At 48.4% G+C, this 18,357-nt stretch overlaps 1 protein-coding gene across 2 annotated transcripts in view; it reads left to right on the top strand.

Moving 5' to 3' along the window:
- Window positions 1-18,357, top strand: part of ME1 (malic enzyme 1) — a 672,171-nt gene that overhangs the window by 152,309 nt on the left and 501,505 nt on the right. For both annotated transcript variants that reach the window (XM_063916902.1, XM_063916903.1), the window contains exon 3: window positions 2,269-2,418. In XM_063916902.1, coding sequence (XP_063772972.1) covers window positions 2,269-2,418 — 150 coding nt within the window. The remainder of the gene's footprint in view (window positions 1-2,268; window positions 2,419-18,357) is intronic.

Here is an 18,357-nt window from a genome sequence, read left to right as displayed (position 1 = left end):
CACGCCGACATCGGTCCTCTTCTCCATGTAGAATCCAGGGGTACCTGAAAATATAAAAGTTCAATATACTCACCTCAGCGATGGTCCAGAGATAAATCCACGGACTTGGCAAAAAAAGAAAACGAACACCCGGACCTGCGGACCGAAAGGGGTCCCATGCTAACATATGAGACCCCTCTCCCCGAATGCCGGGACATCACGTGACTCCTGTCACTGAAGTCCCTTCAGCCAATCAGGAAGCGCTACTTCCGTGGCGCTCACCTGATTGGCTGTGCACTGTCTGAGCTGTCAGACAGCGCATCGCAAAGCCGCTCCATTACTTTCAATGGTGGGAAGTTTGCGGCTAGCGGTGGGGTCACCCGCCGGTCAGCCGCTGACCGGCGGGTGACCCCACCGCTAGCCGCAAACTTCCCACCATTGAAAGTAATGGAGCGGCTTTGCGATGCGCTGTCTGACAGCTCAGACAGTGCACAGCCAATCAGGTGAGCGCCACGGAAGTAGCGCTTCCTGATTGGCTGAAGGGACTACAGTGACAGGAGTCACGTGATGTCCCGGCATTCGGGGAGAGGGGTCTCATATGTTAGCATGGGACCCCTTTCGGTCCGCAGGTCCGGGTGTTCGTTTTCTTTTTTTGCCAAGTCCGTGGATTTATCTCTGGACCATGGCTGAGGTGAGTATATTGAACTTTTATATTTTCAGGTACCCCTGGATTCTACATGGAGAAGAGGACCGATGTCGGCGTGTGAACATAGGTAAGTATGTGTGTGTCGGCAGTGTGTAATAAAGTTTTACTGTCGACGGTGTCTGTGTCCTGTTTTTATTTGGGTATTTTTTTTTCATTAGAACTACAGGTACCAGCGGGCCAGTTTTTCTCCCGCATGCTGGTACTTGTGGTTCTCCAAGTACCAGCTTGCGGGGGAGGCTTGCTGGGACTTGTAGTACTACTGGAAAAAACAATATCTTTTCATTTACAACAAAGGCTATCAGCCCCCCCATCCGCAGCCCATTGGATGGGGGGGGACAGCCTCGGGCTTCACCCCTGGCCCTTGGGTGGCTGGGGGGGGGGGACCCCTTGATTGAAGGGGTCCCCACTCCCCCAGGGTACCCCGGCCAGGGGTGACTAGTTGGATATTTAATGCCACTGCCGCAGGGCACGGCATAAAAGTGACCCCCGGCTGTGGCATTATCTGTCCAGCTAGTGGAGCCCGATGCTGGTGTGAAAAATACGGGGGACCCCTACTCGTTTTGTCCCCCGTATTTTTTGCACCAGCACTAGGCGCAGAGCCCGGTGCTGGTTTTAAAAATACGGGGGATCCCCTGTCAATTTTTTCCCCCGCATTTTTAGAACCAGGACCAGCTCGAAGAGCCCGAGGCTGGTTATGCTTTGGAGGGGGGACCCCACGCCATTTTTTTCCGTGTTTTTCACATTTAAACGTTTATAAAGCCACTCTCTCATGTGTCTCCTGTGTTTTCCAAGCTGTTTCCTGGTTGTGGCTGGTGACATCACACATGGAGACAGCCTATCATCTTCTGGGGCTTGCAAATACCGTTTCAGACCCTTTCACACTGCACAGTGAAATGGGACTGAAACGGGTAGGACCCTGCTTTTTTACCGTTTCAAAATACCGGTATTTTGAAAACGGTAAATTGAAGGGGACCCTTTCACATCGCAGCTTGACCCGTTTAGGAAGCCAGTTAAAACGGCAAAATACCGGGTATAAGCTGCGGTGTGAAAGGGGTATCAGTAACAACAAGCCCAGTGCATCCCTCGCCTTTTCTCATCATTAATTTAAGTCATAATTGAGGCCAAAGTGAACATTATTATTTAGTGAAAGTGGTTAGTTCTATATTAGTTGGAAGATGGAGTGTGATTTAGTATGAACACCTTTGCACAGTGTATCTAATCAGATTATTCCACCACCCCACAAACTTTTCCAGAGTGCAGTTTGCAGAAACATCTCCTGTGAGTGGAAGGTAGGCATGATTGCCAATCAATTGGGGGATTGGTAACAAAACCAAAACCATTTGCTCTATGGAAATTAGATTTACTTATGTAAAGCATAGTAATAAACAGAAGGTCCTGCATTGGCAGTTGTTTGATTATCTATTGATGTTACTGTAAGGGGGGGCTATTAGACTTTTCGTATTTGGAAGGGGCAAGTCATAGCAAAAGCTCTGAGCAAAGTAATGTATATTTTACAAATTGAATTAGACTAAATAAATAGCAAAGTTAGCAATGACACCAATTGTTATTTATTATTGTTACAGGTATATTTTATTGATGGGACTTCAGGATCGGAATGAAAAGCTTTTTTACAAGGTTTTGACATCAGACATTGAGAGATTCATGCCTATTGTATATACTCCAACTGTGGGGTTGGCTTGTCAACAGTACGGCTTAGCCTTCCGGAGACCAAGGTACTGTGGAAACGTTTGGTGAATTATTATTTTAATAACCTTACAAAAACAATTATTTTAATAACCTTACAGAAACAATACTAGCAGCAATCGTTCTGTTTCATAGCAACTGAAAGTTGGTGAAAGTGTAAAATTAAATAAAACTAATCATTATTTAATTTTGTTTAAATATGGGTTATAATTTTGCTTTCACTTACATAATACAATTAATTAGATTTACTGAATGTTTCATTATCTCCTAGAACACAGGTTCTCAAACTCTGTCCTCAGGACCCCACACAGTGCATGTTTTGCAGAATCACAAGTGAAATAATTAGCTCCACCTGTGGACCTCTTCAAATGTGTCAGTGAGTAATTAATACACCTGTGCACCTGCTGGGTTACCTGCAAAACATGCACTGTGTGGGGTCCTGAGGACCGAGTTTGAGAACCTATGTCCTAGAATGTAAATGTGCAGGTCATATACGCCAAAGTGTCATTGTTGATCTATAAAATGTGATCTGTAAGTAAGTTATCAGGGAACTGTGGCCAGAGTCGGACTGGCCCACAGGGGTACAGGGGAAACCACCGGTGGGCCGCACTGCCTGGGCCCCCTCCTTCTCCTCCTCTAGTGATCAGGTTCCAGACTGTGTTCTTGAATTATACATAAACATTATACATATGTTACCTTATACTGCACAGGACTATAATGTATTCTCTACAGTGCATTGCCAATATTTATCTGGTACATTATCATGCACGCACTAGAAGTATTTATATATTTGTCAAGGGGCCCAGCCCATGCACTTACTAATGGTTAGGCAATACAATGTAATGGCTGGCCACACCCCCTCTGGAGACTGACCACTCCTAAACATGGGCACCTACAACTGCATTCCCCGGTGGGCCCTTCATACCCTAGTCCAACACTGACTGTGGCTATTAGATTATTTTCTTTGATGACTTAAGAACATACTGTACTCTTAGAAATCCAATATATTCTGGAAATATCAGAAATATTACATTTCACAATTTGACCTGCCATGTTGTATATGCCCGGTTCCTATGGATAGTCTAGAGATATTTCCCATTGGTAATTGCCACCATTAATGACCCACAATCACAGGATTTCATGTTTGTTTACTGCAATCAGATTGTTGTGTACTTGAACTCCTTGTGAATACAAATTCAGTGAGTTACCAGTTTACAAATATATACCATAATGTTTAAATATCATTACTTACATTGCTTTTAATTCTGAAAAAAAATGTACAGTATGTAAACATATTTTCTGCAGCGGGGTACACTGGTATTCCACAGGGAATAACATCGGGGGTGTAGAGTTGGATTTTGATCTGAGGCACCAACAGGCAAAAGCTTTGACTGTTCCCAGGATGCATTGCACCGCCTCCTCTATAACCCCGCCTCCAGGCACTGGAGTTTAGTTTGTAAGTTGGGGCAGGTCACTAACAGGTGGGGCTGCGCTAGGCAGCCCTGAAAAGAGCTTTTTAAGAAGACTTCAAGGGCCGCAGCACTATTTATGTCAGTCTGACATTCTGTGCTGCGGGTCCTTCACATCCCCAGCAGCGCTGCATACTCCCGTGGCCGGGTTCCCGGGTACTTGCAGCAGAGGCGCACCGGTCATCAGGCACACCACCGCTGATGCTCTCCAGGATCACGTGGCTGCACATCAGGGAGGAGGTAAGAGCGTCCCCCAGGTGGGACCCGCCGGATAATTGCGGTTCGGTCGCGGTCCCAGTAGATGGACCGCGCCACTGGCGTGGACACTGTACTGCACAGGGACCCCACTATGGCCCTCATTCCGAGTTGATCGCTCGCTAGCTGCTTTTAGCAGCAGTGCACACGCTAGGCCGCCACCCTCTGGGAGTGTATCTTAGCTTAGCAGAAGTGCGACCGAAAGGTTAGCAGAACTGCTTGAAAAAATATTCATGCAGTTTCTGAGCAGCTCCAAACCTACTCCTACCTTGCGATCACTGCAGACAGTTTAGTTCCTGTTTTGACATCACAAACACGCCCTGCGTTCGGCCAGCCACTCCCCCGTTTCCCCAGACACGCCTGCGTTTTTACCTGACACGCCTGCGTTTTTAGCACACTCCCTGAATAGGGCCAGTTACCACCCAGAAACACCCACTTCCCACTTCCTGTCAATCACTCACCGATCAACAGAGCGTCAGAAAAGCGTCGCTCGACCTTGTGTAAAACTGCATAGTTTTGTGTGAAAGTACTTTGCGCATGCATACTGCGGCCGGTATGCATGCGCTGAAATGCCGCTTTTTCACCTAATCGCCGCACTGCGACCGAAAGCAGCTAGCGATCAACTCGGAATGAGGTCCAATATCCACCAGGGCAAGGGAGCACAGTTCGGATTTACTAAAATCCGTTTGATATAGGCTCCACAGTACCCGGTGGTGAGGACCAGCATAGGGGATAAGGCGTTGACCTGTAGCCCCTCCCCCAGCTCCGGGCTCCATCTACTGCTGGTGTTCCCACACTGGAGCTGCATTTCAATCTCCCTCACTCCCTGACAGAGATTTTGGTGCCATCTTCATTACTAGCTGGGCTGATCTCTGGAACTGCAGGGCTCTGTCTCCTCTGTAAAGCTGCCTTTCTCTAACGTCCTAGTGGATGCTGGGGACTCCGTCAGGACCATGGGGAATAGCGGGCTCCGCAGGAGACAGGGCACATCTAAAAAAGCTTTTAGGTCACATGGTGCGTACTGGCTCCTCCCCCTATGACCCTCCTCCAAGCCTCAGTTAGGTTTTTGTGCCCGTCCGAGAGGGTGCAATCTAGGTGGCTCTCTTAAAGAGCTGTTTAGAAAAGTTTTTTTTTAGGTTTCAATCTCAGTGATTCCTGCTGGCAACAGGATCACTGCATCGAGGGACTTAGGGGAGAGATTTCCAACTCACCTGCGTGCAGGATGGATTGGAGTCTTAGGCTACTGGACACTTAGCTCCAGAGGGAGTCGGAACACAGGTCAGCCTGGGGTTCGTCCCGGAGCCGCGCCGCCGATCCCCCTTACAGACGCTGAAGAGACGGCAGAACGGAGGTCCGGAAAACAGGCGGCAGAAGACTCCACAGTCTTCATGAAGGCAGCGCACAGCACTGCAGCTGTGCGCCATTGTTGTCACACGGCTCACTGACTCAGTCACGGAGGGTGCAGGGCGCTGCTGGGGGCGCCCTGGGCAGCAATATAATTACCTTTAGTGGCAAAATAAATACATCACATATACCCATTAAGGCTATATGTATGTATTTTGACCCAGGCCAGTTTCTTAAAAACCGGGAGAAAAATCCCGCCGAAAAAGGGGCGGAGCTTATTCTCCTCAGCACTCAGCGCCATTTTCCTGCTCAGCTCCGCTGGTGAGGAAGGCTCCCAGGACTCTCCCCTGCACTGCACTACAGAAACAGGGTAACAAAGAGAAGGGGGGCATAAATTGGCGATATTTATATATTAAGAGCGCATATATAGTAAACAACACCTTCTAGGGTTGTTTATATACATTTATAGCGCTTTTGGTGTGTGCTGGCAAACTCTCCCTCTGTCTCCCCAAAGGGCTAAGGGGTCCTGTCTTCGATTAGAGCATTCCCTGTGTGGCTGCTGTGTGTCGGTACGTGTGTGTCGACATGTATGAGGACGATGTTGGTGTGGAGGCAGAGCAATTGCCGATGATGGTAATGTCACCCCCTAGGGAGTCGACACCGGAATGGATGGCTTTAGTTATGGAATTACGTGATAATGTCAGCACACTACAAAAGTCAGTGGACGAAATAAGACGCCCGGCAAACCAGTTAGTACCGGTTCAGGCGTCTCAGACACCGTCAGGGGCTGTAAAACGTCCTTTACCTCAGTCAGTCGACACGGGTACCGACACAGATGAATCTAGTGTCGACGGTGAAGAAACAAACGTATTTTCCAATAGGGCCACACGTTATATGATCACGGCAATGAAGGAGGCGTTGCAGATCTCTGATACTGCTGGTACCTCAAAAAGGGGTATTATGTGGGGGGTGAAAAAACTACCTGTATTTTTCCCAGAATCAGAGGAATTGAATGATGTGTGTGATGAAGCGTGGGTTACCCCCGATAGAAAATTGCTAATTTCAAAGAAGTTATTGGCATTATACCCTTTCCCACCAGAGGTTAGGGCGCGCTGGGAAACACCCCCTAAGGTGGATAAGGCGCTCACACGTTTATCAAAGCAAGTGGCGTTGCCGTCTCCTGATACGGCCGCCCTCAAGGATCCAGCAGATAGGAGGCTGGAAACTACACTGAAGAGTATATACACACATACTGGTGTTATACTGCGACCGGCAATAGCCTCAGCCTGGATGTGCAGTGCTGGGGTAGTGTGGTTGGATTCTCTGACTGAAAATATTGAGACCCTGGATAGGGACAGTATTTTATTGACTCTAGAGCAATTAAAGGATGCTTTTCTTTATATGCGAGATGCTCAGAGGGATGTTTGTACTCTAGCATCAAGAGTAAGCGCGATGTCCATATCTGCCAGAAGAAGTTTATGGACGCGACAGTGGTCAGGTGATGCGGATTCCAAGAGGCATATGGAAGTATTGCCATATAAAGGAGAGGAATTGTTTGGGGTCGGTCTTTCGGACCTGGTGACCACGGCAACTGCCGGCAAATCCACCTTTTTACCTCAGACCCCTTCACAACAGAAAAAGACACCGTCTTTTCAGCCGCAGTCCTTTCGCTCCTATAAAAAGCGACCAAAAGGACAGTCTTATCTGCCGAGAGGCAGAGGAAAGGGTAAGAAAGGGCAGCACGCAGCCCCTGCCCAGGAACAGAAGCCCACCCCGGCTTCTACAAAGCCATCAGCATGACGCTGGGGCTTTACAAGCGGACTCAGGAACGGTGGGGGGTCGACTCAAGATTTTCAGCAATCAATGGGCTCACTCACAAGTGGACCCGTGGGTCCTGCAGATAATATCTCAGGGTTACATGCTGGAGTTCGAAAGGTTTCCCCCTCGCCGGTTCCTAAAGTCTGCTTTACCAACGTCTCCCTCAGAAAGGACGTCGGTTTTGGAAGCCATTCACAAGCTGTATTCTCAGCAGGTGATAGTCAAGGTACCCCTCCTACAACAGGGAAAGGGGTATTATTCCACTCTATTTGTGGTACCGAAACCGGACGGTTCGGTAAGGCCTATTCTAAATCTGAAATCCTTGAACCTGTACATACAGAAATTCAAGTTCAAGATGGAGTCACTCAGGGCAGTGATAGCGAATCTGGAAGAAGGAGACTTCATGGTGTCCTTGGACATAAAAGATGCTTATCTACATGTCCCGATTTACCCCTCACACCAAGGGTATCTCAGGTTCGTGATACAAGACTGTCATTATCAGTTTCAAACGCTGCCGTTTGGTTTGTCCACGGCCCCTCGGGTCTTTACCAAGGTAATGACCGAAATGATGGTTCTTCTACGAAGAAAAGGCGTATTAATTATCCCTTACTTGGACGATCTCCTGATAAGGGCAAAGTCCAGAGAACAGCTGGAAGTCGGTGTGGCGCTAACACAAGTAGTGCTTCAGCAACACGGGTGGATTCTAAATCTTCCAAAATCTCAATTGACCCCGACAACGCATCTGCTGTTCCTGGGTATGATTCTGGACACGGTTCAGAAAAAGGTATTTCTCCCGGAAGAGAAAGCAAGGGAGTTATCCGAACTTGTCAGGAACCTCCTAAAACCAGGAACTGTGTCAGTACATCAATGCACAAGAGTCCTGGGAAAGATGGTGGCTTCGTACGAAGCGATTCCATTCGGCAGATTCCATGCACGGACATTTCAGTGGGATCTGCTGGACAAATGGTCCGGATCGCATCTGCACATGCATCAGCGGATAACACTGTCACCGAGAACAAGGTTGTCTCTCCTGTGGTGGTTGCAGACTGCCCATCTGTTAGTGGGCCGCAGATTCGGCATACAGGACTGGGTCCTGGTGACTACGGATGCCAGCCTACGAGGTTGGGGAGCAGTCACAAAGGGAAGAAACTTCCAGGGCGTGTGGTCAAACCTGGAGACGTCTCTTCACATAAATATACTGGAGCTAAGAGCGATCTACAATGCTCTAAGTCTGGCAAAACCGCTGCTTCAGGGTCAGCCGGTGTTGATCCAGTCCGACAACATCACGGCAGTCGCCCACGTAAACCGACAAGGCGGCACGAGAAGCAGGAGTGCAATGGCAGAAGCTGCAAGGATTCTGCGCTGGGCGGAGAATCATGTCATAGCACTGTCAGCAGTGTTCATCCCGGGAGTGGACAACTGGGAAGCAGATTTCCTCAGCAGACACGACCTTCACCCGGGAGAGTGGGGACTTCATCCAGAAGTTTTCCACATGATTGTGAACCGTTGGGAAAAACCAAAGGTGGACATGATGGCGTCTCGCCTCAACAAAAAATTGGACAGGTATTGCGCCAGGTCAAGAGACCCTCAGGCAATAGCTGTGGACGCTCTGGTAACACCGTGGGTGTACCAGTCAGTGTATGTGTTCCCTCCTCTGCCTCTCATACCAAAGGTACTGAGAATTATACGGAAAAGAGGAGTAAGAACGATACTGGTGGCTCCGGACTGGCCAAGAAGAACTTGGTATCCGGAACTTCAAGAGATGCTCACGGAGGATCCGTGGCCTCTACCTCTAAGAAGGGATCTGCTTCAGCAGGGACCTTGTATGTTCCAAGACTTACCGCGTCTGCGTTTGACGGCATGGCGGTTGAACGCCGGATTCTAAAAGAAAAGGGCATTCCAGAGGAAGTTATTCCTACCTTGATTAAGGCTAGAAAGGAAGTGACTGTACAACATTATCACCGCATTTGGCGAAAATATGTTGCGTGGTGTGAGGCCAAGAAGGCTCCAACGGAAGAATTTCAATTGGGTCGATTCTTACATTTCCTGCAAGCAGGATTGTCTATGGGCCTAAAATTGGGGTCCATTAAAGTTCAAATTTCGGCCTTATCAATTTTCTTCCAGAAGGAATTGGCGTCAGTGCCTGAAGTACAAACTTTTGTCAAAGGTGTACTACATATACAACCCCCAATAGTGCCTCCAGTGGCACCGTGGGATTTGAACGTGGTTCTAAATTTTCTCAAATCTCATTGGTTTGAGCCGTTAAAATCGGTAGAATTAAAATACCTTACATGGAAGGTAACCATGCTGTTGGCCCTGGCTTCTGCCAGGAGAGTTTCAGAGTTGGCAGCTTTGTCATACAAGAGCCCATATCTGATATTCCATTCGGACAGGGCAGAATTGAGGACACGTCCTCAATTTCTCCCTAAGGTGGTTTCGGCATTTCACTTAAACCAGCCTATTGTGGTGCCTGCGGCTACTAGCGACTTGGAGGACTCCAAGTTACTGGACGTTGTCGGAGCATTAAAAATATATATTTCAAGGACAGCTGGAGTCAGAAAAACTGACTCGTTGTTTACATTGTATGCACCCAACAAGATGGGTGCTCCTGCGTCTAAACAGACGATTGCACGTTGGATCTGTAGCACAATCCAACTTGCACATTCTGTGGCAGGCGTGCCACAGCCTAAATCTGTAAAGGCCCACTCCACAAGGAAGGTGGGCTCATCTTGGGCGGCTGCCCGAGGGGTCTCGGCATTACAACTTTGCCGAGCAGCTACGTGGTCAGGGGAGAACACGTTTGTAAAATTTTACAAATTTGATACTCTGGCTAAAGAGGACCTGGAGTTTTCTCATTCGGTGCTGCAGAGTCATCCGCACTCTCCCGCCCGTTTGGGAGCTTTGGTATAATCCCCATGGTCCTGACGGAGTCCCCAGCATCCACTAGGACGTTAGAGAAAATAAGAATTTACTTACCGATAATTCTATTTCTCATAGTCCGTAGTGGATGCTGGGCGCCCATCCCAAGTGCGGATTGTCTGCAATGCTTGTACATAGTTATTGTTACAAAATCGGGTTATTACTGTTGTTGTGAGCCATCTTTTCAGAGGCTACTTCTTTTTGTTATCATACTGTTAACTGGGTTCAGATCACAAGTTGTACGGTGTGATTGGTGTGGCTGGTATGAGTCTTACCCGGGATTCAAGATCCTTCCTTATTGTGTACGCTCGTCCGGGCACAGTACCTAACTGAGGCTTGGAGGAGGGTCATAGGGGGAGGAGCCAGTACGCACCATGTGACCTAAAAGCTTTTAAAGATGTGCCCTGTCTCCTGCGGAGCCCGCTATTCCCCATGGTCCTGACGGAGTCCCCAGCATCCACTACGGACTATGAGAAATAGAATTATCGGTAAGTAAATTCTTATTTTCTCATCAACGCTGTGCATTTACTGGCACTTAAGTATTCTACATGTCATTTTAGACAGTGTTAGTTAAGAACCAGGGCCGGTTCCGGGGCTTCTTGCACCCCGGGCGGCATTAGGGAGCGTGGCTTCATACAGGGGGCGTGGTCAGTTACGCCCCCTGTACTGTAGTAGGATGTGCGGTGCGCGATGACGTCATCGCGCACCGCACAGCAAAGGTCCTCTCCACGAAGGAAAACTAGACGCTTCGTGGAGAGGACCTTTGCTGCGCGTAGCGTCTAGTTTCCCTTCACAGCGGGCAGCGGCACGGGGGGCACAGCAGCAGCGGATCTTGCCATGGTGCGGCGCCCTCCGGATGGCGCCGGTGCCCTCCGGATGGCGCCGGTGCCCTCCGGAAGGCGGCGCCCCGGGCAAAAGTACTGCTTGCCCGTGGCAAGATCCGCTACTGTTAAGAACAAGCGTACTGCTATCTGAATATTTTAGTACAAGTGTTCTGTGATATACATCCAGTATCTACTGTGCATTGTCATATCTATATACATATTTATATGTAGTTTTACTAGTCCAGTGCAGTTTTATTGTTTATATGTAATAACTTCTGCATTGTACATGTGACTGAGTGTGCCTGTAGCTGCTGTATGGGATTCCATTCTCCTGTAGCACATATTGCTATCACTATATTCTGTACCCTGAGGGGCTAGGTGCGTCAGGGTCCCATATATATATATATATATATATATATATATATATATATACAGGTTGAGTATCCCTTATCCAAAATGCTTGGGACCACAGGTATTTTGGATATCGGATTTTTCCGTATTTTGGAATAATTGCATACCATAATGAGATATCATGGTGATGGGACCTAAGTCTAAGCACAGAATGCATTTATGTTTCATATACACCTTATACACACGGCCTGAAGGTCATTTAAGCCAATATTTTTTATAACTTTGTGCATTAAACAAAGTGTGTGTACATTCACACAATTCATTTATGTTTCACATACACCTTATACACACAGCCTGAAGGTCATTTAATACAATATTTTTAATAACTTTGTGTAATAAACAACGTTTGTGTACATTGAATCATCAAAAAACAAAGGTTTCACTATCTCACTCTCACTCAAAAAAGTCCGTATTTCGGAATATTCCGTATTTCGGAATATTTGGATATGGGATACTCAACCTGTATATATATATATATATATACACTGCTCAAAAAAATAAAGGGAACACTTAAACAACACAATGTAACTCCAAGTCAATCACACTTCTGTGAAATCAAACTGTCCACTTAGGAAGCAACACTGATTGACAATCAATTTCACATGCTGTTGTGCAAATGGAATAGACAACAGGTGGAAATTATAGGCAATTAGCAAGACACCCCCAATAAAGGAGTTGTTCTGCAGGTGGTGACCACAGACCACTTCTCAGCTCCTATGCTTTCTGGCTGATGTTTTGGTCACTTTTGAAAGTGGCGGTGCTTTCACTCTAGTGGTAGCATGAGACGGAGTCTACAACCCACACAAGTGGCTCAGGTAGTGCAGCTCATCCAGGATGGCACATCATTGCGAGCTCTGGCAAGAAGGTTTGCTGTGTCTGTCTGCGTAGTGTCCAGAGCATGGAGGCGCTACCAGGAGACAGGCCAGTACATCAGGAGACGTGGAGGAGGCCGTAGGAGGGCAACAACCCAGCAGCAGGACCGCTACCTCCGCCTTTGTGCAAGGAGGAATAGGAGGAGCACTGCCAGAGCCCTGAAAAATGACTTCCAGCAAGCCACAAATGTGCATGTGTCTACTCAAACGATCAGAAACAGACTCCATGAGGGTGGTATGAGGGCCCGACGTCCACAGGTGGGGCTTGTGCTTACAGCCCAACACCGTGCAGGACGTTTGGCATTTGCCAGAGAACACCAAGATTGGCAAATTCGCCACTGGCGCCCTGTGCTCTTCACAGATGAAAGCAGGTTCTCACTGAGCACATGTGACAGACGTGACAGAGTCTGGAGACGCCAAGGAGAATGTTCTGCTGCCGGCAAAATCCTCCAGCATGACCGGTTTGGTAGTGGGTCAGTAATGGTGTGGGGTGGCATTTCTTTGGGGGGCCGCACAGCCCTCCATGTGCTCGCCAGAGGTAGCCTAACTGCCATTAGGTACCGAAATGAGATCCTCAGACCCCTTGTGAGACCATATGCTGGTGCGGTTGGCCCTGGGTTCCTCCTAATGCAAGACAATGCTAGACCTCATGTGGCTGGAGTGTCAGCAGTTCCTGCAAGACGAAGGCATTGATGCTATGGACTGGCCCACCCGTTCCCCAGACCTGAATCCAATTGAACACATCTGGGACATCATGTCTCGCTCCATCCACCGACGACACGTTGCACCACAGACTGTCCAGGAGTTGGCGGATGCCTTAGTCCAGGTCTGGGAGGAGATCCCTCAGGAGACCATCCGCCACCTCATCAGGAGCATGCCTAGGCATTGTAGGGAGGTCATACAGGCACGTGGAGGCCACACACACTACTGAGCCTAATTTTGACTTGTTTTAAGGACATTACATCAAAGTTGGATCAGCCTGTAGTGTGTTTTTCCACTTTAATTTTGAGTGTGACTCCAAATCCAGACCTCCATGGGTTAATAAATTTGATTTCCATTGATAATTTTTGTGTGATTTTGTTGTCAGCACATTCAACTATGTAAAGAACAAAGTATTTAATAAGAATATTTCATTCATTCAGATCTAGGATGTGTTATTTTAGTGTTCCCTTTATTTTTTTGAGCAGTATATAGATAGATAGATAGATAGATAGATAGATAGATATATATACCGTATATACTCGAGTATAAGTCGACCCGAATATAAGCCGAGGCACCTAATTTTCCCCCAAAAAACTGGGAAAACTTATTGACTCGAGTATAAGCCTAGGGTGGTAAATGCAGCTATAGCTGGACACGGCCCTCATACTGCCATATATGCCCCCCAGTGCCAGATATACCCCCACAGTGCTAGAGATATGCCCCCATGGTGCCAGATATTTGCCCTCATAGTGCCAGATATGCCCTCATAGTGCCAGATATGCCCCCACAGTGCTACATATGCCCCCAGTGCCAGATATGCCCTCATAGTGCCAGATATGCCCCCACAGTGCTTGATATGCCCCCATGGTGCCAGATATTTGCCCTCATAGTGCCAGATATGCCCCCACAGTGCTACATATGCCCCCAGTGCCAGATATGCCCTCATAGTGCCAGATATGCCCCCACAGTGCTAGATATGCCCCCATGGTGCCAGATATTTGCCCTCATAGTGCCAGATATGCCTCCACAGTGCATCATATGCCCCCACAGTGCCAGATACCATATGCCCTCACAGTGCCAGATATGCCCAGCCCCCAACTACCCCCCCCCCCACGACACACCCGCGCTCCCCCCGACACACCCGCGCTCCCCACCCCGCAGCCTGTCTCTACTAACCTTCAATGACGGGGCACGAGTGCAGGCAGCAGCAGGCGGTGCGGGCAGCGGTGGCCGGCCTTGGGACAGAGCGCAGCGGCTGAGGAGGCGGGCGGCGCGGCAGTACTTCGGTGAGCATGGAGAGGGAGAGGGATGGCTGCAGCAGCGTCACTGGTCGATGCACCAATTACAGTGCGCTGCTGCGGCTCCCGAGTCCCCCTCTCTCCTCCTCCTCCTTCTCTCACGGCTGCTTCCTGTGCTCTGCTCCTGCACAGGGCTCCGGGCGCATCACTCGAGTATAAGCCGAGGGGTGCTTTTTCAGCACAAAAAATGTGCTGAAAAACTCGGCTTATACTCGAGTATATACGGTATATATATATATATAGTGTTACACAGAATATACGATTTGGTATTTTTATTGTGTGTTTCAGTCGCCTCATACCGCTTAAATTCTGTTTTGTGTCCTGTGTTTACTGTCACATAACATAGGGGGTTATTTACAAGTATTGTGTTTGTCTGGCTATATTGTACTGTTACGCCCTAAGGCTACATTCCTTATAATGTCTGCCACAGAGGGCGGGAAATCCGTGAATGCTTCTGCATCCTGCAGTACTGGCACCACGGATTTACCGGAGGGAGAAGTTTTAGCTGCTGGTTCAGGCACTGAGTGCTATAAACCCAGTCAACCTGCAGCACCTGTAGCCAATCAGGACCCACCTTGGGCAGCGTTCTCAAGTATGCTGACTACATTTGTGACACATCTTACGCCCCCTGTGGGGCCTCCTGTGCCATTGCAGCCACTTATTGTCCCTGTAGTTAATCCGCCCTGGGCGGATACTCTGTCTACCCAATTACAACAATTAAATCAATCTTTGGTTAGACAAAAGTCTACCCCACGCCCCTCTGGGGCCAAGAGGTCATCTAAAAAGGCCATTTCTTCCTCACAATCCACTAATATTTTGGATAATTCCTCTGCTGAGGATGGGGAATATACTGATCCGTCAGACACTGATATAGTTGCTTCTGATGAGGAATCTACAACCCAGGTTGATGTTCCTAACCTAGTGGAGGCTATTAAGCGAATTCTTCAAATAGATGATGGCATTGAGCCTACTACTGCGTCTAAGAAACCTGATATGTTCAAACGTCAGAAGGTTGCTAAAGAAGTCTTGCCACATTCTGACCATTTATTTTACATATGTCAGGAATCCTGCTCGTCTCCAGGAAATACATTTTCCCTGTCTAAAAAGATGTTAGCTCGTTATCCTATCTCTGCGGAGTTGAGTAACAAGTAGGAAACTCCACCACCGGTGGACTCTCATCTCGCTCTTTTCGTGGTGTCATCTACTGCCTGTCACCACTGTCACCTCACCGAAGGAACCGATGGATAAGCGTGTGGAGGGATGCCTGAAGTCTATTTACTCTCTTACTGGTGCGGTACATAGACCCACTATGGCAGCCTGCTGGGCTCCGAAAGGAATTGAAGCATGGATTCAGGCAATTGAGGATGAGCTGCTTCAGGATTTTTCGGACACTGCTAGACAATATCTGTCTTATATTACCACAGCCTCCCACTATATTCAGGAGGCAGCCTCTGATGCAGGTGTAATGGCGGCCAAGGCATCTACTATGTCTATCCTGGCTCGTCGAATTATGTGGTTGATGTCCTGGAAGGTGGACCTGGACTCCAAAAAGACTTTGGAGGTGCTCCCCTCCTATGTTATATTCCTATTTGGGGAATATCTGAACAAGATTGTAACTGACTTGGCTACTGCCAAGACTGCGTGTCTCCCAAATACTAATCCTTCTGCTCCGAAGGCTAAGAGTACCACCTTTCATGCCTTTCGACCTCCAAGGAAAGCAAAGGGTCAAGCGTATCAGCGACAGGCCCGTGCTTCCAAAACCACTAAGCCTAAATCTAAACAATCCTGGGCCACCCGTCAGCCTGCTTCCAAACAAGACAAGCCTGTTGCATGAAGGGGCGGGCCTCCCCCTGGGGGACCCCAGGGTGGGAGGCCGACTTCTGCAGTTCGCCCAGGCCTGCTTAAAGATCACTTTGGACGCTTTGGTCGGGAAACTGTCTCTCACGGGTACGCAATCTCTTTCAAGAGACTTGCCCCTCGCCAGTTTTGCACAACGGTGTTAGGGTCTCCTGCCCTGTGCTGCCACGTCGTCATGGCAACCGGGAGACAAGTGCTAGTGGAGTAACCTGAGCGCAGCTGATACTCCGGTTCGGGTCTTTTGCTGTGCAGTGGTTATAGGCTCTGTGCACGGCAGGGGATCCGGTGCTGGTTTTTGTGCTCAGTCTGTGAGGTCTGAGTGGGGCGTGGACAGCACCTGCTTTATAAGGCCTCTTTTCAGGGTAAGCAGATGCTGCTGAATCTTTGTTGGTTAGTCAGTTCATGAAAGTTAGCCAGTACTGTGTAGCTTTGTATTTGTTTGTTGCTTACTGCAAATAGGCCTGGGGATTTGGTATTACACTCTGCCAATCCAGACCTAGCAGTAAGACTGGAGTCAGTCGTTTAGCTTGCTGGGGTTCTGTTACTACTCTGTGAACTTAGCAAGTTTGCGGCTGTATTCTAAGACTTGCCTGTCTAATCCTGTCTCACTGTGCTAGGTGTCAGGGGTCAGTTTAGTGGCAGTAAGCTAAAACCTGTGCACTGCAAGTGAGAATCAGGATTGTGGAGTCTCTCCTTGTGTCTATCATTTCATCTCTGACCAAGGAGTTTACTGCCACACCCGTTGGTAACCCTTTAGGGTTTTGCTGTTGCCCTTAGCAACAGCATTTCGGGTTCTCTACGTATTAAAACACAACATCTTGCTATTTCCATCTGAGCAGTTCTAATACAAGGGAGATACCCAGTTCCTTAGCCTCTGGGCTTCTCTGTTCACTTTGTGTGTATTTTGTTACCCTATCACCTTCTGTGTACGTTATGTCATATTCCCCAGTTTGTCTGTGAGTCCATTTGTTTTGCATAACAGTTCAAACACCAGTACATTCCTGCAGACACTGGAGTGCATAACAGTTCTGACACCAGTACTTTCCTGCAGGCACTGGTGTGCATAACATATTCAGCAGCCTAATACTCCTGTTGAAATTTTGTGGGAATATGGAGCATACCCCTCAAAATACGTTGCAACAGGTGGTCGATCAGGTGCAGGTCCTGACTCGACAATTTAATGATTTGTCCATTAAAATGCACACCTCCCAGGCTGCTGGCGGAGCTCCCGCAGCAGCAGCACCTGCAGGGGTTAAGGAGCCGAAAGTAAATCTCCCGGATCGTTTTTCTGGAGATCGCTCGCAGTTCTTTTGTTTCAAGGAGAGCTGCAAGCTATACTTCCGGCTTAGGCCTCAGTCTTCTGGGTCGGAGATTCAGCGGGTGGGCATAGTGATTTCCTTGCTACAAGGAGACCCACAGGTCTGGGCATATGGGTTGCAGCCTGACTGTCCGTCGCTTAAAAGTGTTGATGCTTTTTTTACGGCACTGGGCATGTTGTATGATGACCCTGACAAGACGGCCTCAGCCGAGGCTCAGATTTCGATCCTTAAGCAAGGGCGAAGGCCAGTTGAGGTTTACTGTACGGAGTTTCGGAGGTTGGCCCATGATACCCAGTGGAATGACCCAGCCCTGAGACACCAGTACCGAAGAGGTCTTTCTAACCAGATAAAGGACCAACTGGTACAATATCCCTTGCCTGATAGCTTGGATCAGCTCATGCAGTTATCCATCCGGGTGGATAGACGGCTGAGAGAGCGTAGGCTTGAAAGGGAGACTGAGATTTCCTTCCTTCCCAAGGGAACCTCAGACTCTGAGGAATTTTCTGAGGAGCCTATGCAGATTGGGGCTACCCGCCTCTCCTCGCGTGAGAAGACGCGGAGGAGACAGCAGGGCTTGTGTTTGTACTGTGGGAATAAAGGTCATGTGGTAGTATCATGCCCAGAAAAGCCGGAAAACTTCAGGGCCTGAGGGTGATGGGAAATATCCTGTCAGGCCAGAAGTCAGAATTTCCCAAGAAGACTTTTATCATTCCGGTGACCTTGAAGATCCTCGGTCAAACTGTCGAGACTGAGGCCTTTGTGGACAGTGGGGCCGACGGGGTTTTTATGGACCGCCAATTCGCCCTGAAACACTCTGTTCCCTTAGTACCCTTGGCATCGGAAATTGAGATTTGTGGGTTAAACGGGGAACCATTATCCC

Source organism: Pseudophryne corroboree, chromosome 4, assembly GCF_028390025.1.
Source record: "Pseudophryne corroboree isolate aPseCor3 chromosome 4, aPseCor3.hap2, whole genome shotgun sequence".
NCBI classification, from domain to species: Eukaryota; Metazoa; Chordata; class Amphibia; order Anura; family Myobatrachidae; genus Pseudophryne; species Pseudophryne corroboree.
The sequence above is the reverse complement of the archived record's forward strand: the minus strand, read 5'-3'. Positions and strand labels throughout refer to the sequence as shown.